The sequence below is a fragment of the Rhizophagus irregularis genome, chromosome 2 (assembly GCF_026210795.1).
Source record: "Rhizophagus irregularis chromosome 2, complete sequence".
Taxonomy (NCBI): Eukaryota; Fungi; Glomeromycota; class Glomeromycetes; order Glomerales; family Glomeraceae; genus Rhizophagus; species Rhizophagus irregularis.
Window position 1 is genome coordinate 3,555,684 of NC_089430.1, and position 24,627 is coordinate 3,580,310.

The 24,627-nt window shown below is 27.7% G+C and overlaps 7 protein-coding genes across 7 annotated transcripts; 4 read left to right on the forward strand and 3 right to left on the reverse strand.

The window, feature by feature from the left end:
* Window positions 1-1,985: 1,985 nt before the first annotated feature.
* OCT59_012150 (uncharacterized protein) lies at window positions 1,986-2,997 on the forward strand. The gene is made up of 4 exons (XM_025314413.2): window positions 1,986-2,107; window positions 2,173-2,288; window positions 2,358-2,457; window positions 2,537-2,997. Exons 1-4 carry the CDS (start codon window positions 2,042-2,044, stop codon window positions 2,801-2,803), a joined length of 549 nt encoding a protein of 182 aa, XP_025185257.1. The 5' UTR covers window positions 1,986-2,041; the 3' UTR covers window positions 2,804-2,997.
* Window positions 2,485-6,230, reverse strand: OCT59_012151 (uncharacterized protein; the record flags this gene model as incomplete). The annotated part of the gene is made up of 19 exons (XM_025324634.2): window positions 2,485-2,866; window positions 2,962-3,108; window positions 3,188-3,222; window positions 3,295-3,346; window positions 3,424-3,588; window positions 3,677-3,835; window positions 3,928-4,084; window positions 4,155-4,230; window positions 4,310-4,463; window positions 4,534-4,604; window positions 4,675-4,779; window positions 4,851-4,929; window positions 4,999-5,064; window positions 5,143-5,241; window positions 5,305-5,569; window positions 5,637-5,686; window positions 5,760-6,000; window positions 6,062-6,109; window positions 6,193-6,230. The coding sequence occupies 18 exons, from the start codon at window positions 6,228-6,230 to the stop codon at window positions 2,977-2,979; spliced, it is 1,992 nt and encodes a 663-aa protein (XP_025185258.1). The 3' UTR covers window positions 2,485-2,866; window positions 2,962-2,976.
* A 315-nt stretch (window positions 6,231-6,545) lies between these two features.
* OCT59_012152 (uncharacterized protein) lies at window positions 6,546-10,014 on the forward strand (the record flags this gene model as incomplete). Its single annotated transcript, XM_066134280.1, has 17 exons — window positions 6,546-6,828; window positions 6,898-7,002; window positions 7,113-7,193; window positions 7,263-7,369; window positions 7,442-7,567; window positions 7,641-7,769; window positions 7,842-8,046; window positions 8,113-8,296; window positions 8,361-8,445; window positions 8,520-8,642; window positions 8,713-8,812; window positions 8,883-9,016; window positions 9,079-9,288; window positions 9,357-9,453; window positions 9,530-9,615; window positions 9,683-9,798; window positions 9,873-10,014. 17 exons carry the CDS (start codon window positions 6,546-6,548, stop codon window positions 10,012-10,014), a joined length of 2,313 nt encoding a protein of 770 aa, XP_065989560.1.
* A 90-nt stretch (window positions 10,015-10,104) lies between these two features.
* OCT59_012153 (uncharacterized protein) lies at window positions 10,105-12,269 on the reverse strand (the record flags this gene model as incomplete). The annotated part of the gene is made up of 11 exons (XM_025310178.2): window positions 10,105-10,311; window positions 10,392-10,480; window positions 10,569-10,800; window positions 10,875-10,960; window positions 11,036-11,089; window positions 11,169-11,328; window positions 11,406-11,480; window positions 11,572-11,606; window positions 11,697-11,860; window positions 11,929-12,193; window positions 12,267-12,269. The coding sequence occupies 11 exons, from the start codon at window positions 12,267-12,269 to the stop codon at window positions 10,149-10,151; spliced, it is 1,326 nt and encodes a 441-aa protein (XP_025185260.1). The 3' UTR covers window positions 10,105-10,148.
* A 772-nt stretch (window positions 12,270-13,041) lies between these two features.
* On the forward strand, window positions 13,042-14,604 carry OCT59_012154 (dolichol-P-mannose synthesis). The gene is made up of 8 exons (XM_025314414.2): window positions 13,042-13,188; window positions 13,253-13,352; window positions 13,424-13,534; window positions 13,602-13,627; window positions 13,696-13,791; window positions 13,862-13,930; window positions 14,003-14,207; window positions 14,285-14,604. The coding sequence occupies exons 1-8, from the start codon at window positions 13,046-13,048 to the stop codon at window positions 14,297-14,299; spliced, it is 765 nt and encodes a 254-aa protein (XP_025185261.1). The 5' UTR covers window positions 13,042-13,045; the 3' UTR covers window positions 14,300-14,604.
* On the reverse strand, window positions 14,323-15,815 carry OCT59_012155 (uncharacterized protein). The gene is made up of 7 exons (XM_066134281.1): window positions 15,787-15,815; window positions 15,668-15,720; window positions 15,393-15,596; window positions 15,189-15,327; window positions 14,960-15,111; window positions 14,644-14,881; window positions 14,323-14,558 (listed from the first exon to the last, which is right to left on the reverse strand). Exons 1-7 carry the CDS (start codon window positions 15,787-15,789, stop codon window positions 14,406-14,408), a joined length of 942 nt encoding a protein of 313 aa, XP_065989561.1. The 5' UTR covers window positions 15,790-15,815; the 3' UTR covers window positions 14,323-14,405.
* A 2,453-nt stretch (window positions 15,816-18,268) lies between these two features.
* On the forward strand, window positions 18,269-18,478 carry OCT59_012156 (uncharacterized protein; the record flags this gene model as incomplete). The annotated part of the gene is made up of 1 exon (XM_066134282.1): window positions 18,269-18,478. The coding sequence occupies one exon, from the start codon at window positions 18,269-18,271 to the stop codon at window positions 18,476-18,478; it is 210 nt and encodes a 69-aa protein (XP_065989562.1).
* Between the last annotated feature and the right edge of the window lie 6,149 nt (window positions 18,479-24,627).

The window sequence follows — 24,627 nt, forward strand, 5'->3', positions numbered from 1 at the left end:
ATCAGTTTTTTTATCAGGTTTTTTATATATAAAACTGATGGTTAACCGGTTGGTCTTGAACTGAAACCAAACTGTAATCGAACTGATAAAAACTGGTTATAATTGGTTATAACTGATGAACTTTTGGTATCCTTAGTCAGGTTACCTGAATTTGATCAATCTGTTCAGAACTTTAAATTTGAGCTTTTAAAGTATGAGGTTATGTGATTGCTATAAAAATTAAAACTCAAAAAAATACATAACAGTTATAATATTAATTAATCTTACTAAATAGATTATGGAACTATAGAACATTGGATTTAGACTACCCTACTAGAAAAACTACTGGTTAAATTACTCAGATAATATTCTATAAACTAGAATTTTTAATAAAGAAAAAAATAAGAATGATTTCAATTTATAGCGAACGCTACCTCTCTTCTTAAGATATATTACCAGTAGAAATTTCACTTTCATATGAAACCTTACCTTAAGATTTGCTTAAATTCTATTGGTTAATTGACTAAAAAGAAAAAAAATCATAACAATATAACATAAAATTTCCTTTTATAGTAGGATCTTTAAAGAGTTTTATATGTATATCTTACTTTAGGCCACAGGGTGATCTATCTTAATAGTAAGTTGGGTTTTACTATAGTACTAGAAGATAGTCAGTTTGCTATCCTTTCCGAACCCATAATTTGATTAATCGATTTTCTTCTCGTCATGTTTTATAAAATTTGATAAAGAATCGGTTATAATTAATATGTACTTTAAAATTTAACGAAATTTTGACAAATGAAGTCAATTTTTCTCTTGAAAATTAAAATTTTATGAAATTTTTTTTTAATTTGAAAATTTCGGTTAAAATTGAAACCCTGTTCGGATTTAAGATAGAGGATCGAGTACGAAAATTCCTGTATTTATTATCATTTTAATGCTTTATTTAAATGATCCTGTTCAATCTATACTTGTACCTACTGGATGCAAAATATTCAAGATTGTTCAAAAGAAAAGTAGAAAAAAGTTGATTATGTACTACAAATCTTAAGCTATTGTAAATGCATTTATTGGTACAGAAAATATACAGAAGTCAGCTTCAATGAAAAATATACTGGTGTTTGATAAAGATACTTCTTTTCTAAATAGAATAAATATTGTAATCAACCACTAAAAAGTGAATAGCAACAGAAGCAAAACTAAGATGTTGATCATAAGATTTTACAGAATACTAATCAAAAGTCAAACAAGAAGCAGAAGAAGGCTAAAATATTTAGAAATAACAAAGGCAAAGTTTTAGATAGTATTGACAAAAAAAAATTAACTATATTGGCAAAAATTAGATCAATGCTAAGAAGGCTGATTTTAGAATTAGTGTTTAACAAAGTTTTTTTTGGAATTTGTAATGTGGCTTCATTATTAACTTATATCCTTTTTTTCATTTATATTTATTTTACCCTAGAATTTGTTATTTCACTTCTCTGTATTTTTTTTTCTAAATTTTGTTCTATAGTGTAATTAATAAGTTTAGTGGAACACTTACTGGTGTAAATTGAAAGGAGAGAATCTCTTTAAGAAAGAGATGTTTTATACAATTACCTTACTCTTCCAGCCAGAGTTCTCATTTAACAATATATATGTAAAGTCTTAGTCTTAAAATGACAAGAAGTATAATACTTAATAATGTTAGGATAGTTTTTGCTCTCTGTTTTTTGTATCTATTGAAGATAAGAAATATTCAAATTTCGCTTTTTTTTTTAAATTTAATTTACATAAATTTCCCTATTGTTATTTAAAATCTTTTTTATTTGTTAACCAAAATTAATTTTTTAAAAGAATTTATATTTTTCAAACTATTTAATATATTTTTTAACTGATTATATTTTTATGTTTATTTAACTTTTAGAATTATTTAAATTGTATTGATATGTAGTGATTAAACAAAACCAATTTTTTAATTTATAAATTATTACTTAATTACTAAGGATCAACTGTGATACACTCTTGGATAATAATATTATAATAATTACATAACATTTTTCAAATTAACTCTTTAATAATCATGGAACAATTCGAATTAAAAACTGACAGAAAGCCAAAATTGTCAGATAACATTTTAGAGCTTAAGGTGATTTTTTTGCTGCTATGGACATATGTTGCTTTATTATTTAACGAATCTAAAACTCTTAACAGTTTATGCAAAGGCAACAAGAAAGAGCTTTACGTGAGAAATTAGAAAGAGAACGATCTAAAGCCCTTGGTGAAGCTCAATGGGTTGCTTTTTACGATGAGCTTGACGTTGGAAAACCGTAAGTCCAATAAATGTAACTTGCCAATTATTTCATCTATTTAAAGACTTTTCTTTATTATTATTAAAGTAAGTTCAATGTGGAGTATTTACCAAGTTATCTATCTTTTACGAAATCTGAAGTAAAAAATGGACGTTTGTCTTTTGGACGTTTCAAATCAGGTTATCGGGTAAGATAATTATAATTAATAAGAATTATATTATAGGTATTAGATTTAGATTTTAATTAACCTGATTACTTCGAGTTAGAAAGCACCGACTGTAAAAATAATAGATGAACAAAACGAAACATTATCAAATTCTACTAAATACACGCGTAGTAACAACATACAGGTTAGAAAGCGAAAATATGAAAATATTCAAAGTATAACTTTGGACAAAAACTCGAGGAAAAAAGACGAACTAGAATTAGACGAAGTTGATAGTAACTACGAGTTAGAAGAGGGAGAAATTCCACAAAAGATTGCGAAAGTTAAAAATGAAATTAATAGAAAATTTCTGAAACCACCAGAGTAATTTATATTAGAAACTAAGTCTTATGTCAGTTCGAGAAATTCATAAACCATTCCACGAGTTTATCTATATAAATGAAAAAGAATATTAAAATTAGAAAAGAAAATAGTATAACACTTATAATTAATGATAATATGTTAGGAATTAATTTAATAAAATACCTCAAATGATTGAAACTATCGGTTTTCCTCTTTGTCCACGTCCATTTGATTATTCTTATAAGAAAGTATACTCGTTTGAACTTTCCCGCGTCGATGACTGGTTACGTAATAAAGCCGCATATAAAGTCTTTGAATCAAGTCTTTAGCCTGAAAAATAAGTATGTATATTAAGGCACAAACCATACAATATTCCTAAAACCTTGAGCAGCACATTTATGACCTTTACCTTTGTTCGTTCCATGAATGCGGCTCGCATGTCCACTATTTAAACAAGTAAAATGAATAATTAGAATAAATTGATGTAACTTAGTATATTTATATAAATAATATTACCTATTCTTCCATGTAAATGGGTTAACTTGTTGACAATTTCTTCGATTGTATCCTATCATCAAAAAATGTATATATACTAAATTTTATTTATAATAATGCTGCAAGGGGGATAAGAATATAAGTGATTACCTTCGCATTTCTCAACTGTGATTCATCGTCTAAAGCATAATCAAGAAATAAAACATAATTATATAAATCAGTGTAATTAGTTTCGTCTCTAATTTTAAAAACGGTCAGACTATCCCGGAAAAGATCCGGAAGAGAATTGATAATCTCAGGTTCTATTACATCAAGCTGTGAATTAAGTCCATAATAAATAATTTTTCCTTAATGTGATTTCAAAAAAAAAAAGAAAATAGTAATAATAATAACAAAAATTTACTATGGAAAACGTTGACTTGAGACCAAACAAGAATCGAAATGCTAAAAAACGTCTTAATAAACGTCCGCGATTAGAAATCGGTAAATTCTCTAATATGGACGCTTTGAATTGCGTTATTGAGCCGCATGAAAATTCAACATCATCACATATCAGCTTGGTCTTTATGTTTTTTTTTTTAAAAAAAACAGAAATAAAAAAAATAAAATAAATATAGGTCAAATTTTAATAGAGAACAAAAATTCGTAACTTACTTGTTCTTTCCATTGGTCTTCTTCAAACATCTCTAAAAGCAAATCTAATAGCTGTTCAATTTCGCTGGATAATGACAAAAGTCGTTTATCTAATGGCAATCGAAGAAAAACAATGACAGCAGATCTTATTTCTTCAGGACTTGAAAACGTGATTAACCTAAAATATAGAATAAATTCAGCGTAATTATTCATGTTTTTTATTCATATACCAATTATTTCACCCTGACCTGTTATAAATCATAGGTACAAGTATTTTCAACAATTGTCTTACATTATCGATATAAGAGAATTTAGGAGGAGCTTCTATTTAAAAAAAAAATACTTGATCTAAGTTAATCTTTGTTTAAATAATTAGTAAATAACAATAAGTAAATGTTAATACCGAATAGAGGAATTTGCATAATAATCTGTTCCAGGCAATATCGTGAACTAATCATTTGATTTGATGCACCCAATGTAGTTAATATATTGTATATTTCCATAAAAGAAACATTTATGTCATTAGGTTCATTTTCCAGGTTAGAACTATAAATTCCCTGTATTATAAACAATAATTAACATTAAATTGAAGAGAAAAATAAACCGCCATTATAATGTAACAATTACTTTAACTTCCGCAATATTTTTTAATGTGTTAAAAGATGCTTCTGAAATTATTTTGTCTTCTCCATAGCTTGCTGAAACAAAGAGTTAAGTATGTTTAATTCAATAAAAGGAATCTTATATGCATATAAAAGAAATATTCACCTAAACGAAGAAGCCAAATGATGACCTCAGTTGGTAATTGCCAACCAATCTCAAATTGACGAGCAATCCAATTGTTACAAAGTATATCTTTGAGATTTTCTTTATCTGTAATTAAATACGTGATTGATTATAAAGATGAAGTACGTAAAAGAAATGATTTAAAATATTTGAAGTACCAGAATACACTTTTAATAATAAATCAAATGTTGGATCGTTATTTAGAACTGCTGTCTGTAAATTAGGAATTTGCAGATTCTACCATAATAAATTTACATCAATATAAAAAATTTGAGAAGAAATATAAAATCATTTCAGTATATTTACAGAATTTAAGGTTCCGAAAAATTCTATTTGATGTCCTTGATCAAACTTATCAGTCTCTTCAAGTATCTAGTATGTCAAATAAATATTATCAAACTAAGATACTGGTAAATAATAAATTGATTGTATAAAATTTCACAAGTTAACCTGCTGCAGATGTTCAAACTTTTCATCTTCGTTTAATATTGCAGCAGATATTTTTAATCGATCGTAATGGTCATACGGATCTTCAAGTACATCTAACATCTAAAAGAAAAATAATTAAATAAAATTCACAAATAAATCACATTTTTAAGAAGTGACATTCACATCATCCTCAAGCAATTTTTCTAGGTCATTAATATTGTAGCCTGCTTTATCTCTTATCTTTTTTTCTCGAAGAAGTACTGGTAACGAATTTTGGTATGATGGTTTTAAAGGATAATTTTCTTTTGAAGAGGGAGACAATGAATCATCATATATCGGAATGTCACCCTTTGTTGGAACAGCGTTAACTGTCGGAACAAATCCTTCTTGAAAAATAACACGCCGAGAACGTGTGCTTCGTCGCAAGTTGCTTTTTGTATTCTTAGAACTAAGTACAAAAAAAAAAAATTCATAAAGATAATTGCAATTATATTCAACCCTTAACAAAAACACACCTTTTTTCTGATTTCGATAACATTTGATCGACTTCATCATATTCAATAACCTAGTATCAACCGATAATTTATTATAATAAACTCTTATATTAAAAGTATTTTAATACGGATAATTTAGCTTACGTCAGGAACGCTCTTCGAAACATCATCATCATCATCACTACTTATTGTAATTGTTTCATTTTGATTATTAACATGGAGGTTTTTAAGTGGAGAATCAGGAGTTGCATTAAAACTTTTATATTGAGATTCAGTTGCATTGTGACTTTTCGGGGTTTTTCGCTTTGTACTTTTTTTTGAAGGTGGTGTACTGTTGTATGGATAATTCTCATTATCATGTTTTTTAGCAGAGGATTCCGAGTTTCTAACAAAAAAAAACCATTTTAGTTTTAGTAACCTTTTTCGTATTATCCAAACTAACTTACGTATTATTATTTTGCGACGGAGGGAAAAAATTCGTGATTGGAGGTGTACTGTTCGAAAGAAAAGAAATAATATAACTTTGATAAATTTCAAAGTACGGGTTAAAAGCCGCGTTTATAAATGGACCACTTACCGAAAAGGTTTACGTGCTGGTGTTTTTTGCCTGACCATTTTTTAATTTATTTAAAGAAGCGAAGGTAGTATCTTGGTTTACAGTGATTAATTATTCTTAAAACTGATACAAATTCGCGTCTCGACTTTCGAGTTATTTGATTTATAGTCGTAACTGCGTATCTGCGTATTTATTGTACACAGTTTACTTGACGATCATACCAAGGGAACATCTAAAGGGTCCATTTTTACTAAATTTAGAAATTGAAATATATATATTGCACTCATCATTTTTTACTACCTATTCTGATTTTGGCAAGAAAACTTGCTCCGTCTTTGGCATATAATTATATAATTACTACAATAATTTGAACAATGTCGGATCGTTCAAAAACGGTCGTAGGACGTTTTTTTGACCGTCCCTCGACTCCTCCTTCTTGGCCCAATTTTGGTCAAACACCAGAGACTGATTTAACAAACCACCTTTTTACATTAACAACAAGCCATGTTTGGAGTGACACAAATCGTTCTTCTAACGAAAAACAACTATCGGGAAATGTACAGAGAATTTTAAAACTAAAACATAACCTAAATAGCTCTTTGACCGCTTTATCGGCTTCTCCAGATCATAATCAAGTAGTTGTAGCAGGTCGCGAGGGTAGTAAAGTTTTTCTTTAGATATATTTATTGTTAATAAACACTCGTTAACCTAATTATTCATTAATAGTTCTTAAAGTATTGAACGTCTCTGAAAGAGAAATTACCGAAGAATTTAATCTTAAGAATAGGCATCTCAATAAATATAGCAATGATGTAAAGTGGGGAAATACTTGTAAGTTTATTGGCATTACTAAACTTATTTTTTTGAAATACATTTTAATTCAAATTCCGTTAGCTAGCTTGATCCAGGAATTAAGAGTAATTATACTGGTTGCTTTTTAGCCACAAAAAATAAAATCGCAACGGCGGCAACTAATGGATCAATCGCAATTTTGGATGTAGGAAATGGTCGTACCAAAATAGGTAAATAATCTATATAAAAATATTTTATTATATTTAATTATGCATTTATTCCTAAAGACTCTTCATTAGATCGAAAAATAGATGAACATTCACGTGCTGTGAATAGGATATGTTTTAATCCCACAAATGGATCAATCCTTTTAAGCGCATCGCAAGATTGTACAATGAAGTTGTGGGTGAGTAATTTAGCAATGTAACAAAGAGCTTTTTTTCTTGAACCACTTACAAATACAAGTTTTCATTATCAGGACTTAAGAGAACCGGATTCCGCAAGATTTACTTTTGAAGGCAAATGTGAGAATGTTCGGGATGTCCAATTTAATTCAATAAATCAATATGATTTTGCTGCAGCATTCGAAAATGGAGCTATTCAGGTTAGCGAATAAATATTTTTCTATTTACTATATACCGTGATTAATTAAGACAACTTTATTAATATTTTTAAAGAAATGGGACATAAGAAAACCAACGATACATGAAAGAAAACTTAATGCACATCTAGGATCTGTTCTTGCTTTAGATTGGCATTCTGATGGAAGAACTATTGCTAGCGGAGGGCGCGACAAATTGATTAAAGTATGAAATAGATTATTTTTCTATTCGCTTAATTATTTAAATTTATATTTTTTTTTCATATTAACTACGTAGATATGGGATATGAACTCAGACAATAGGAGACCAAGAGACGTTATTCACAGCATGACAAGCATAGCTCGCGTCCAATGGCGACCCGATCATCCTAATGAAATTGCTTCATGTGCATTATTAAGTGACAGTCGAATTTTTATTTGGAATATAAGGAGGCCTTTTATTGCAAGTTATTATTTTGAAGAGCATGAAGATGTTCCAACAGGTATCAAAATATTTTTTTTTTATAACTTTACTTTACATATCTTAATTAAAGTCAATTAAAATCTAGGATTTTTGTGGCATAATTCGGACGTATTATGGTCTTGTTCGAAAGATAAGTTCTTTATTCAACAAGATATAAACTGTTCTTATCGTCCATTGAGTTTGCTTAGTAAATGTAGTATTGGATGGAGCGTATATGATAAGATTGCGTTTTCAATTGAAAAATATGATGATTTAATCGCAGAAGATCAGTAAATATCCTTTTTGACAAGAACTCTTCTTATTATAAAACTTTATTTATTAACCATTATTTAGATCTAGATCGATACCACCCTCAAGTAATCAATTTAGAATTATACAAAGGAGAACATCACCTAATATTATCGAAACTCGTAATGAAGTACGTCAATTTCTTTAATTAGAGTAATTATACCGTAAAACTTTTATAATTAATTAATTTTATAAAATTAAAAGTTTCAACAAAAGACTGGTATCGCCTCTCTTCCCACTTTCGATCACAAAGCTTTTTCGTATCTTGCTGAAAATTACATTATTTCAAATCACGATATTTGGTCTGCGTGTGAACATAATGCCAAGGTAAATCTCCGGCGTTGGCATATAGTGTCTATTTATGCTAAATATTAATTTGTAACATTTCATTATGAAGATTGCATGGGATGTTCAAAGATTCAGAACTGCACAAACTTGGAAAATAATACAGCTTTTATATGGAATTTTGGAACCTGTGGATAATAATGCTCATAAGGGTATTTAAATTTTACTAAACTGTTTTAAATTCAGGTGATATTTAACAAGCTATCATTTATAAAATTCTAGATAAAGAAAGTGCAAATAGTTTGTTAAATGATTCGTCCCCCACTAATCCATCTAAATCTTCGAATGAAACAAAAGAATCGGATTCAATAAAGGATTTAAATACTGTAACAGAAAAGCATAACGAGTCCCTTGATGTAAGTCTATTAATTGATTGCTTGTAATTTGGCAATTATTCTTATCTAGCTCCTCTAAATAGGATGAGGTTTATTCATTTTATGACGATGACGATGATGATGAATTTGGTCAAGTAGAAGAACGGGGTAAAGATTCGGAGTTTCAACAACCACGGCGAACTACGATTAAAATGAAGAGTGATATTGTTCAGTCAACATATAATTCAACATTATGTCGGAACTGGGATAAAGAATCAATCATGATGCAGTTATTTGATTATTATGCAGAACAAGTTAAGATTTTATTATAATTTTTAAAAAATCAATTTAGTAATGAATGACTTACAAGCATCGTTTTCAGGGTGATGTACAGATGTGTGTTACTTTAATACTAGTGCTTGGTGATATGATTAAAATAAGCCAAGAGAGGGTAGAACAATGGTTTTTTTCTTATATTGGTAGATATACGAAGCCATTTTATTCATTTCGAATGTTAATGGTTAAATTGATATTAATAAATAAATTTTCTCCTAGAACTATTGCATAGGTTTCAACTCTGGTGTGCAGCTACGCATATTATTTCATCTTGCAGAGTTCCTTCTGTTGAAATGATGAATCAGGTTTGAATTATTATAATAATTGTCAAACTTACTATTTAAGGCTAATTGGAATAATAATATACAACAGCAATCCACAACAATATATACAACATGTAATAATTGTTTCAGACCAATACTTAACTCTAGAAGTGGATATTGGATATGTGATAAATGTCGGAAGATGCTAAATCCTTGCTCAATATGGTTCGTAAAATTTTTTCCAAAGAATGTATGGTTTTTTTTTTCAAAATTAATGTATTAAATTCTTTTGATTAAAGTCACAATACAGTGAAAGGGTTATATACTTGGTGTCAAGGTTGCAGTCATGGAGGGCATCTTTTTCATATGAAAGAATGGTTTTCGGCAAATAATGAATGTCCAACTGGATGTGGACATAACTGTTCGGTTGCCATTGAGTAAGATGATTATAAAAATTTACAATGTACTAATAACTTAACGCAAATATATCTATCATATGTGTTATACTATGATCTTATTAAACAATTGATGTTACATTGTATAACATAATAAATTTATTTATATAATGTTCCGTATTATTTGGCAATACCAACAATTGGTTTTTTCCTCTCTACTTGGTACGGAATTGATCCTTTTTTGGAATGTTTTCGTAAATTTTCTTCTTTTCGCCGCTGAGCCTGCAACATAATACGTTTTGTATTTTGTGCGTTCTTAATTACCTTTGGAACATTACGATGTCTTTGTATTTTTTATGATTAGATTATTATTATGAGTATTAATTTATTATAAATAAAAAAGAACAACAAAAATATTTTTACCTTGAAATTCTTTTAATCTCCGGAAGGTATTTATATCGATCTATAAGCTTCTCTTGATATTCAATGTGAGCACGTTCTCTATAGTCCTTCTAATAAACATCGCACATATTACAAATATGAATAAAAAAATTTGATAGATAGTTTTATTTTTATTATTTTTATGTAATATTTCATTACCGGTCCAAGTTTTTCGGATGCTTTAGCCTTCCATAGTCGAATACTACCATCATCAGAACCAGAAAGAACATATTTTGAATCCATGCTGTATTTAACGCAAAAAATGCGTTGCATTCGTTTGGTATGGTATATATCTCGACTGTGTCCTTGACGCGCTGAATAAATCCTCAATGTTCGATCATAAGCGCCAGTGACTATTTCTTCACCTGTTGGAGAATAATCTAGATCTAATCTGTGTTAAAATGGTTTTATGATAGTAAATTTAATAATTATAATAATTTTATTTTAAATTAAATAACTACTTACACTGCAGATACATGATCTTTGAGAACATTTAATGCACAATCCATCTTACGCATGTCAAAAGTATAGCAGTTATGATCTTCATTTGCCTAAAATTTGTTATTAAATGCATATAAATTACTAAATATAAAAATTAAAAAACAAATTTTAAAAACAAATAATACCGCTGTAAAATTGAATGCTTCCATTGGATTCCACGCTATAGCATTTGTTCTCATCTATAAAAAAATAATAATGAAAAATAAGTTAAAATAAATTTATACAAATAATGAATTTCTATTTATAATTAATATCGACCTGCAAAACCGATTTTGTCAAGGGAGAATTCATTCTGAGATCATAAAGAATTATGGTTCTGTCTGTACCACAAGTACCAAAAATGTTTGTTTCTGTTTGATTGAATCGGATAGTATTAATTGTATCTACTCCCCAATTAAAAGTTTTGATAGGATCTGACCTACAAAATAAAATAATGTAAAATATAAATTAAAATAACTTTTTTTCATGTGAAAAATTAAAAAATTCTTTATCTACCTATTTTCATCCCATATGTCAACTTGTGATCCGGAAGTGATAAAAATCGGGTCACTACGATGATGATCTATTGCGCTATATTTAAAGAATTGATATTTATTACAATAGATCAAAAATAAAAAGAGCCTTATATAAATTGCACCTTTATGTAACCTTTTATTCTAACCTGAAAGCAAATTTTCCGACATAAGTATTTAATGGCTAAAGATGTAAAATAAAAGTGAGATATTGGAAAAATAATCCAATTTGACAAAATATTATTGTAAATAAATCCCAAGGATCAATACTTACTTCGCCCGATTGATCAGGATTCCAAATCTTCACAGTTTTATCCGTCCCACATGAAAAGTATAAATTATCTTTTGTTAGGCTACAACAAACACCTTTGACAATACTTTTATGTCCAACAACCTTCCATTTTGTTTCTCGATCGGACAGATCCCATATCCTCAATTCTGATTTAACATTTTATTTACTAAATATGTTATAGAAAAAAGAATTTACAAAAAGTGAACACATTTACCTCCATCACCGCTTCCCGATATAACAGTTGTTAATTTTTTAGGATGTTTGGCCATACAGTAAACGCCATCAGAATGACCAGACAAGTCACCGATAAAGGGCTTCGCAAACATTCGTTCTAATTTTACGGCATTAAGTGCTCTAGTGTACTCACGAGCCTTTTCCAATGGGTGTAATGTAGGGTCATAATTACGTTTAATTTTATAAATATCTTGAGGAGTTTTACGTGTATACTCTAAAGTAGACCGAGAAAGAACCTTGACTTTCTATGAATAATTAAATAAACTCGGTTAGCTTTGTTTATTAAAAAATTTTTGGTTAAAAAAAAGGTCTTGATACCATTCTGGTGAATCATAAGTTACTGACCCACATATATTATTTCTAAATTTATATTAAAAAGTATGTTTGTTACAAATGGATGATTATCAGAAAAAATTGAAATGCGATGAACGAAAAATAAATAGGTCCACTTTAAAATTCAAATAAAAATATTTTAAAAATGCTATTCATAAAATTATAATTAATATTAATTATACTTTAAATTAATATATAATGAAAACATAGAAAGTAAATAACGCGCATTACAATAATTATTTTATGAATAAATGCATTACTTCACAATTTTATAAAATTTTATTTTTTTAAAGATATGATTAACCGTAACTTATTTCTCGATAAAATACTACTATTAATTGAACAAAAAAAAAATACAGTCAGAACTCGATATACCGATATTCGATATACCGATACATTATTAAAAACTTGATATACCGATAAAATTTTACATTCCCACTATATATATGTGAGGACATAAATATCGGTATAATTTGATATAACGATATTTTTTAAATTTTTTCTTATGAGTCCCGACATATCGTTATATAAAGGTTTGACTGTACCTTTAAAAAATTTTAATACTTTTAAAATTTTACAATTAGTATCTTATTTTTTAATAATTGGGATGGAGTATTTAATAAAAATAACTTGAGCTTTGATTCAAAAGAGTGATATACTTTTTTTACTGCTCTAAAAAAAAAAGACGATAACCAATCATTTTTCAACACTTAACGGATTTTAGTGTATAAAATGATCAAAGTGAATTCCTAAAATAATTAAAAATGTCTTATTCCTCGTCTTATTCCTCTGTTCAAGTTGCAACAGACTGTGTTGAAAACAAATATAGTGTCATTCTTCCGACTTATAACGAACGTAATAATTTACCAATTATCGTATGGCTATTAGCTGAAACTTTTAAAGAAAAGTGCGTTTATATTGATCACTGCGTTTTGTACTTTTGTTTAATAGTAATTCAATTTCAATTTCAGTGAATTAGATTGGGAAATTATAATTGTAGATGATGCTTCTCCGGATGGAACGCAAGATATTGCAAATCAACTTGTAAACATCTATGGCCAAAATTATATTGTGTGTATATATCACCATAATGTCGACAGGTTTATATTATTCTAAATTTCTTTTTTTTTCCAATCTAAAAGATACTGAAGCCAAGAGCCGGAAAGCTCGGCCTGGGAACAGCATATGTTCATGGACTCCAGTTCGTGACAGGTAATTTCGTTATCATTATGGACGCGGATTTTTCACATCACGTAAGTTTTTTTCCATTCCAGTTATTAATTAAAGGATAAAAGTTACTAAATTTTTTATTATTCTTAGCCAAAATTTATTCCAGAATTTATTAGGTAATTAATTTATGGTTAAGAATACAATTACCTTTATTTATTCTTTAACATATTAAATTTTTAATTAGGCTACAAAGAAGTCAAAATTTCGATATCGTAACTGGGACACGTTATGCTGGAAATGGAGGTGTGTACGGATGGGACCTTAAACGTAAGATAATAAGGTAAAATAGTAATCTATGACTTTTAATATAAAAGAGCGGTTTATAACTTTTGTCCTGCTTTAATTTAAAGTCGCGGTGCTAACTTTCTTGCATCGACACTCCTTCGACCAAACGTATCTGATCTCACAGGAAGTTTTAGGTATGTTTTATTCTCAAAATTTCTCAATTTTTAATTGTAGTTTATTCTAATTCATGAATTAAACTACCTCAGACTGTATAAGAAAGAAGTCCTTGAAAGAATCATTTCTTTGGTAATCTCCAAAGGGTATGTTTTCCAAATGGAAATGATGGTTCGTGCGAGACAATTTGGTTACACTATTGGAGAAGTGCCCATAACTTTTGTAGATCGTGTTTATGGAGAAAGTAAAATGGGGGCCAATGAAATTGTACAATATGCAAAAGGTGTTTGGAAATTGGTAAGCAATTCATTTTGTATTTGTATTTAAGTTCAATGCTTAGTTTTTTATTAACTTTATATATTTACATATTCTAGTTTATTACCGTTTAATTTAATTTAATTATTTTTTTATTATAATATGTTACTGTTATATTAATGTATAATCGAGAAGATTTATAATTTTATTATATTTAAAAGTATTTTTTTTTTTTTAGACTCAACAATTATTATAATTAATATTCGTGATTATCGTTTTTGTTAGCTTGGTTTGAGTACTATTTTGTGGTGAACTTTTATTATACATACGAATCCACGGATGATTTAAAACTTGTTCCATTGACGGACGGTTAATTGGATCCTTTTGTAATAACTGAATTTTATTATTAGAAAATATAATTTAAAATAAACTTATTAGTAAAATAAACTTATTAGTAAGCAATAATTAATTAAATTACCATTATAATGATATCTCTCGCTTCTTTTGATACATAATCTGGAATCATCACTTCATCAAGTACTATCCTTTGAATTGTTAGTGGAAATCCTATTGATTCAAATGGAGGTACACCGACCAACAATTCATAACATATTATCCCAAGTGCCCATACGTCCACTTTCTCATTATAAGACTGACGTTTAACCATCTCAGGTGCTAGATAATCTAATGTTCCACAAATAGTTTTAAGTGATGAACTATATTTGAAGTGGGAATAGTGAGTATTATGAGTATTATAACCGTTAGTTTTTAAACTTATATTTAGTTTTACTTGCTTTGTAAAGTCTTGTACATAAGTAGCCCAACCAAAATCTGCTAATTTGAGAACCCCTTGTTTATCTATTAGTAAATTTTCTGGCTTTAAATCTCGATGAACTATGTGACGTTCATGAACATATTTTAACGACTTTGCTATCTGTGCGATATACTAAATTTATAAAATTTAAAAAGACCATTTATAATTGTGTATCACGATTTATTCAATTTATTCAGTTAAGTGTATACCCTTGACGCTTGTTTTTCAACAAATCGCATTTGTCTTTTTAGTTGAGCATATAAAGTTCCGAGAGAAGCCCATTCCAAAATCATTACAACTCGTTTTTCATCTTGAAAATATCCGTATAATTTAAGGATATTAGGATGACTGAAATTTTTTATAAAATAAATTAGCTAAATATATTAAATCGAAAAATGAAATGAATATCTTACTTGAGATTTCCTTGAATTTCAACTTCGCGTTCCAATTGTCGTAGAAGTTTGTCATGCTTTAACTCTTGTTTTAATAATATCTTTAGAGCAACGATATATCCGCTTGATTTATTCGTTGCTAAATGAACACGTCCGTATTTACCCTTGCCAATTTCATGCCCAACTTTAAAATCCTTCATAGATAATATATGAAAATCAGGTTGCCTTCAAAAAAAATAAGGAAAAAATGTTACTAAAACATAGTTTAATTTAAATTCTCGGCTTATAAATCTTACTTGGTCAAAAGAAGAGCACGGTTTTCTTTATTATATTCATCTTTAGAAGTATCCTGTATATAAGTTAATAAATAGTTTGATAATCGTTAAGAAAAAGGCATTTATTGTAAAAAAAATACCATCTTTTCGATTCTTAAACATTTATCATGCTATAAAATTTAAAAAACTTGTAGTTTGGAGTTTTATTGGAAAAATTCGCGTGACGTAATCCATTTTTTTTATTGAGATCATCTTAAAAAGTCTTAAGACTTCATGGCGAATATTAGTAAGACCATCAGTCTTTTAACGGTATCTTTTTTTATGAATTGATATTTTCTTAAAATATTTACTGTTTCAATAAAAAGGCTACATATATTATTATTGTAACTAATTTAAAAATAAAAATAAAAAATTTTTATTTAATAATAAAAATTGGCCATAAAACATACCAATCATACCAAATTATAGACTCTAAAGCCGTATTCGATCACATGATTTTTCATATTACTGTAACTATTTGACGACCAAATTTAGATATCCGCACCTACATTTTTAGGCGGATAGATCCATTGATAGCAATCCTAGGATTCTGATTCAGATTATTTATATATACTGTATATCATTCTCAATTTTTGGTTTTTTCGCCATTTTGAAAATTTTCTCATAAGCCATATCAATTGAATCAATTGAAGAAATTTATTAGGTTAAATTATTATTAAATTTTATAATGTATTTTTTCATTAAATCTAATAAAATTTACTTTAACTATATTAAATATCAATAATTTCATCCATTAAAATTCAGAAATTAAGAATAAATCCCTAAATAAAGGATGAATCTGTTAATCCAAATTATCATCTGGGATCCAGATTGAATTTGAATGACTCTTTAAAAATAGGATTAGAATATTAAATGAATATCCTTATTCTAGAGATACTTATCCTAGACCTCTAGTAATTTAATTGGGCAAAAATTGTGTTATTTTGTAGCATAAATTTTTTTTTTGTTAGTAATACTTAGCATTTCTTTAAGCAATCATTCCACCCTACTTTTAAAAATAGATTTTACTAATTAAACACATTCCAACCAGTTCCAACATGTGATTGTGAAAAATAACATGATGATGATTTTGACTAACAAAAAAAAACTAAGTTTTCCAGATATTTGTGGATTACAAGGTGTGATGATGGTGACAAATAAATCTATTTTTAGAAGTAGGGATGGGATGATTAATCCATTTCTTTATTATATTTATAATAAGAATTTACATATATAATATTTATATAAAGTTAAAAATACTTTCTACTAACTCTATATTTCTATAAATACATAACACTATTATCTATTTAAACTATTAAACTAAACTTATTAAACTATTCTATATATTAACTAATTTAATTCATGATTCAGATAAGAATGAGTGAGCAATTTTGCGATTCCCAAATGTGGATGTCCTTACATATGTAAATCCATCAATTTTCAGCCAAATTGTTTGAAATTTTTACTGAAAAAACTTTAAGATTGGCTCTATCATATTTAAGTATTTAATATAATATTTATAACAGCTCTAAATTTAAAAATAATTTACAAAATAGGAGTAATAAAAAATAAAAAAAATTAAAAAGAATTTTTTTACAAATTTTTTAAAAAAATGCTTGGTTTATATTCAGAATATATGTTTTTATGGAGTTTAATCTATTTTTAAACTTTTAAAATTAGTATTTAATTTGTGATTCATATAAAAATAAGGAGTAAATCACTAATTAAATTTGAAAAAAATAAAAAAAACTTGTTTTTGCAATTATCTCGTGATCTAGTAATTCAATTTCAATGAACATTTTTATATTGTGTAGCTCTCCAATTTCTCTATATAATAAAAAAAAAGATTGTTGAAATTGGACCAATAGATTGTGAGATAATTGCAAAAAACGAGTTTTTTCAGAGGATAACTGCATTTATCTAATATATTCTGAAAAAAATCATTTTTGCGATTATCTCACGATCTATTATCCAAATAAAGATCGGTTTTTTTCATTTAAAGATTCTTTTTTTATTTTGTAGAGAGCTTAGAGAGCTACACAATAAAAAATGTTCACCAAAGTCGAATCATTGGATCATAGGATAATCACAAAAAATGATTTTTTTATTTACTTAAAATTTAATTAGTGATTTTCTCTATTGGTACATAGAATATGAATTAAATACTAATTTTAAAAGTTTAAAAATAGATTGCACTTCTCTAAAAACATATATTCTGAATATTAATCAAGAATTTTTTTTAAAAAAATTCATGAAAAATTTTCTTGATTTATTTTTGATTTCTTATTACACCTATTATGCAATTATTCTTAAACTTTTGAGCTTTATAAATATTACATTAAATATTCAGATATGATAGAGCCAATCTTAAAGTTTTTTCAGTAAAAATTTCAAATGATTTGGCTAAAAATTGATGGATTTATATATGTAAGGATACCCACATTTAGGATCGCAAAATTACTCACTCATTCTTATCTGAATCACGAATTAATATAAATCCTAAATGGAAACTCTTTCTGACAATCATTATGACCATTTTTTTCGCAAAATAAAATTTTATTTTTTATAATTTTTAGCTCAAAAATGTCTTTAATGAAAGAATACGATATCAGACTTGACCTGAAAAAGGTCATCGAATGCTTTATTAATGAAAAAAGCTTTCTTGAAACATTATATATTGTCCTTCAGAATATGGAAAATACTGACCCAACTAATATTCTTAAATATGTTAAGCGTATTTTACCTGTTAGAAAATACAACAATACTGAAAACTTTGTTAAAACCAATAGGTAATCTCTCAAGAAACTTGGTCTTAAGAATGACTTTCAACTTATCTACCTATTGTATATTTTCGCCAACTTTACTGACGAGTATGAAACCTCTATGAAGAATTACATAAAGAAAATATTTCAAGAACAGGTGGCGCAGTTAAAGTTAACAGAAGCAACCAATGATACGCCAGTATCAACACAAGCACAGCCAATGGAAACAGAAATTTTTGAAAATATCGAATAGAACTCAATGATCAAAACACCGAACACCAATTAGAAGATGTAATTGCAGAATCTTCAACAAAGAACTCTAGTAAAAGTTATACAAAATTGAATACCAAAGCCATACTTTATATCCTAAAAAGAAAAGGACATACTATTACCGTATATCGCGGGCCATAGTACTTCCCCCCTATGCATAGTACCCCCTTGAAAAATTTCATAGAATTGTATAGTACCCGGGGGGATATTTTACAATTATCTCGTGATCTAGTGATCAGATTTGAGCCATCATTTTTTTGTTTGATAGCTCTCATTGAGCTCTTCAAAATAAAAAAAGATCGTTCAAATTGGACTGGTAGATCGTGAGATATTCGCAAAAAACAGAATTTTTAGCTTTGTTTAGATCGGGAGGGGTACGAGGTTCAAACCCGATTTTTGCAAGATCACAAAGAATCTTGTAAGGCCCGCTATATACGGTACATTTGCAGAAATGGCCTGCAGAAACTTAGATGTAAGTAGTGAATGTGACATCTTCCTAACTCCACCTGGTAATAGGCAAAAGATTAATTCGACCAAACGTACAGCGTCTGATAGCAAGGCTCAGCCAGCTAAGAAGAAACAATCCACTCCTTCGCAAGCTCATTACATATTACAAAAATTAGGCAGATTTGGATAAAATCACGAATACCAAGTTGACTTTACAAAAATTTGAAGGTATTTGGAATAGGTACTTCTTGTTTTAACTGTCTAAAGTTTGTAACTGATCACTAAGAAGTAGTCAAAATCAGAAGCAGAACCAAGACTCAGCTAACAAGGTTAGACCAAATACTACAAATAACAAGAATAAGAAGAGTAAACAGGACCTCGCTTACTTCTAATAAAAGTCTCCTCACAAAATTTCAGATTTACTAGTAATCTTACCAACCCTTTCTGTCTCATAATTTTACCTTATATATAGTGTGATCTTTTAAAATTATATTGAATTTTACCTTAAATTTTTAAAGACTTAAATTTTCTTTAAAAGTATTTAATTAGTAAATAAAGTATTTTACAATAGTTTAAAATTTTTTTAAACATTTATTAATTAATACAAAATTTTATTATTTTTATTACTATAAATAAATTTTAATATAAAAAAATACAAAATATAAATTTGCAAATTATTAAAAATCCAGTGATCCAATTTTGATAAATTTTATACCATTAAAATCATCTTATTAAGACAATTCTAATGGTAGTAAAATCATCTTTCTAGGTTTAATATTGACTGAGATAAGGGTTAATAAATTTTATTAATTAATTAAAAAATTATTAAAAAATTTTCTATGTTAAAATGAAGTAAAATTAGTTATTTAATATAAAAATAACAAAATTTCTAATCTTAACCAGGGGAAAATTCCTTCCTTGTCATGTGATTAGCACATATGTAACTCTGCTGATATAGTCTGATAGTGGCTTTTACCTGAATAAGAAAGTAGAATACAATAATAAAGTTAGTAAAGATATTCGAAAAAAAAAATTTACACGTCTCTAAGTCTAACATTAAGCCTAACCATAATCCCTAACCATAATCCCTAATCCTAACCCTAATCCCAACCCTAACCTAACCCTAACCTAACCTTAACCCTAACCCTAACTCTAACTCTAACTCTAACTAATCCTAACAATCCTAACCTCCGGTAATCTAATTACAATCTTAATCATAGAAGTTTATATTCTACAAATGTAAATTAGCCTTTGAAATGTTATCGGCATAGTTTTAGACACTTTCAATATGAAAAAACTGATACAATCAAAATGCAAAGCAAATATTTTTATTTTATTAATACAGTCAACATACAATTTGTAATGCATACAATAGATAGCAATTTACATGATCTAATCAATGAATAAATAGCATTTCATCCCATTTGCTAATGTACAATCAACAATACATATATTTGAAATAATTTACACATTCTGACTAATGAACTTACACGTTGCCCTATTATGCCCTTTTTCTCCACAATTTTGACAAGTCTTTCGCTTGTCTTTTTCATTATTATTACTTCCACTTGCATTGTTATTTGACATTTGATTATTATCATCTAATGGTTGTAAATGTCGTCGTTTTCTAGCATGCTGGTCTTGAATCTCAACACAACTCTTTGCTCTTCCAGCTGGCCTTCCTTTTCTTGTAGTAATTATAGGATTTTTAATGTTAAAATCGATTTCTTCCATATTCTGACCTGATTCTAGAATTGCTTGTTTATCTGATATAAATCCATGGCAAATACCTATAAATTCATCATAAGAATTAGTGGCAATTGCAGCGTCAAGTGCTTTTCGCATTAAACCATGTGCTTTGCCATATTTTCGTCATGTACAGTTAATTTCTCTTAAATTTTGATTGTAGAATTCAGCACCATGAATTTGTTTAATATAATCAAACTTATACATTGAGTATTGATCATTATTCTGTTCTTGATTTGAATTTATACATAGAGTTATAGGTGATTGCTGCCAAATATCATTATTTCCATCAATTATATCATCCTTATACCAACGTGATGCAATAAAACCTATATGCCATTTAGCTTGAGTTGAACATCGTAAAATCTTGTAAAAATGGCGACATAGATATTCATGTGTTATAAGAAGATTACACGTACAACAATGTGATCCATCCACTAACAAAATAACATAATGAGTTTTGGTTCCACAAGATATAACCAATCGCCAAATTTCTAAAATTTGATCCAAACCAATTTTAGAAATGATATCAGTGAGGTGTACTTTAACAACTTCATAGTTGTCTTCCCTCATTCCTTCATTATAATCAGTATTTGTTTGTTCCTATTAAAAAGGCAAATATGTTAATTAATATGAAATATGAATAAACAAACAATTCTCTAAAGAAATAATAATTACCTGTATTATAGAATCAATAATTGCAACATCCATCTTAAAACTATCATAATAAAAACACTCTTGCATTTGCTTACAAACTAAAAATACCATTGCAGGCATAAGAAATTCCGAAACAACTTTTTCAATGGATTTAAAATATGCTTTAGGAATAGTTGCAAGACCAACTATAGGTATTTGGTCTTTGTATTCTTCTACCCTTGCGTATTCTGATTTCTTGTCAAGTACATATTGGATCTCTTTTACTAATGTTAAAAGAGATGAATTTGAACGAACACAATCATGAATTTTGTGATTCAAACTTTCAACTCGTTGAATACTATTTGCACCAGCTGTAAATTGATTATTTGTATAACATACAGCCCATTTGTATTTTAAAGGATCCAATTGTTTTCTTATATAATTACCAGCTGATGGATATTTTAATTTCAAATGCTCCCAACGATTTTCAAAAAGTGTTGAAATCAATGTATTCCTACAATGAAAAAATTCTTCTCGAAATGCTTTAAATTCATCTGATTTCAACTTATTTCGAAGATTTTTCTTCAAATTAAGGTCAATATGAAATATACATAAACAATGGATAGTATCTGGAAATTCTAAACTTATTGCATTGGCCATTGCTGGGTCAGAATCAGTAAATACAACTTTCAGTATAAGATCATTAGTACCTTTTTTAATCATACTTAATGCCCAAATGAAACTTTCTTCTGTTTCATCTTCAAGTAATGCAGTTGCAACAAGTCATGTACGATTACAATTGTCAATAACTGCAAAAAAACAAGCCATCATATTATATTTGTTAGTTCGAGACGTAGTGTCAAAAAATAGAACATCATGATAACACGTCCATAAAAATTGTTGATCCAATGTCATCCATAATAATCCACACAATCGTCGTTCAATTCCATCAAATTTAGTTTCTATAAACCAACGTGAGTCATCTGTTTGTTGTGAATATAAAAATTTCATTAAATCTGAAGCATCAAATTCAATTCTTGATGCTAATTTCTTTTTTGAAGCTTGGATGGCATTATATAAATTTTTCTGGTGGATTTTTCTTCCAGGAAACTTTCCTCTTAAAAGCTGACTGATAGTTTGTGTGCCAATTGTTCCATTTTGTACACAAAAATCTATAAATTGAATTATATCTCAAGCTTATGATATTTAGCAATATTAGTTGAAGGAGAAGGTATCATTTGATGATTGTGTTCATCAACAACAGTAGTGAACAAAATTCTTAAAGAGTTTTTTGGAAGATTTCCATTAACTCTCCACTTACATCCTGTAGCTTTAGACTGGCGATTTCTTTGATCATTTGGATTCAATATCTTTTTTGGTTGGTAGTTACCTGCACAACAACATTCCCAACTAATTTTTCGTAGGATTTTATTATCATCATTTTCAGTTCTTTTCCGCCAAATACTGAAACCTTTTTCCAACGCGTAATCATTTAAAAATTTCTCAGCTTCATCACAAGTTTGAAAAGTTTGTCCTAAAGTCAAGTTTAAAGTTGGATTTTCAATATCATCTTCAGATGAAGAATCGATAATTAGAAAATTTTGATGTTGTTTGTCGTGTAACAATTCAACATTTGTCAAAGTTTCATTTAAAGAAAAATTGGAAATTTTTTCGGTCATCTCTATAATGAGGAGTTGTATAACGAGTAACAAGGAAAGTTTACAAAAAAGTTTATTGTAACACGTAAGGCAAGGTTTTTATATAATGAGGAGTTGTACAATGAGTAACAAAGAAAGAAGTTTATTGTAACACGTAAGGCAAGGTTTTTATATGATTACAAATCATACAAATCACATGAAATCAGTATCACGTGAAGGGAGGAAATTTACCTCCGGTGAAATGTAGTTATTTTCTAAAAATAATATTGAGAAATTACAAAATTTTTAAAAAAATTTATGGACTTATAATTTTCTCCTTCTTTACCCACCACCACCCTTTTGTTCTAAAGTTCTTTATATAAATTTTTGTCATTACGCTATCACATCTAAAATAATTTCTATTTCATCTAAATTTGTTTATATTTTAATATTTAAATTTGTTACACCATCACGTTTAAAATTTGTTACACTGTCATGTCTAAATCTTATTGTAATTTTGTTACACTGTCACGTCTAATTCTTTTTATAATTTCATTACATCGACACGTCTAATTCTTTTTATAATTTTGTTATACTGACACGTCTAATTCTTTTTATAACTTCATTATACCGTCACATTTAAATTATATTTTTGTGTTATATTTATTTATAAAATTAAAGATCTAATTTATAATATAATCTATAATCAATTTTACCTTATTATATACTGAAACCTATACAAATTATTAATTGATTTTACCTTATAAACCAGAAACCTATTTTAACTTTACCTTACATATCCAGAGACCTTTATTTGTTATATATATAATTTTATCCTTGACTATTAAGTAACCTAAAATTAAATTTTACTATGAATTTTACCACAGATTTTTGGACACTTATATTAGAAGTAAGCGGGATCCTGAGTAAATAGGACTCCGCTTACTTATAAGATAGGTCACCCCCAGGCCTAAGGTAAAAATCATATATAAAATTCTTTGTAAATCCTACTATGAAAGGAAATTTTATGTTACATTGTTATGGTTTTTTTCCTTTTTAGCTAATTAACCAATAGAATTTAAGAAAAAAGTAAAGTAAAAACTATTAGTAAAGAGCCAATTTTTTACGGTGACCTTTATCCCTATGAAAAGTTTTTATACTTAAAATATACTTAAAATTTTATTAAAATATACTTAAAAATTAAATAAGTATTAATTTTAATTTGAGATATACTTATAATATATCTAAAATGTATCTAAAATACTCTTAAAATATACTTTTAATGTACTTGTTTTTTGCCTAAGTATTTAAATTATATTTAAAATATACTTAAACTAAAATTTAAGTACAATAAAAGTGTATTTTTTGCATGTTTAAAATATTCTTAAAATGTGCTTAAATTTCAATTTAAGTATATTTTAAGTATATAAAAAATACACTTATA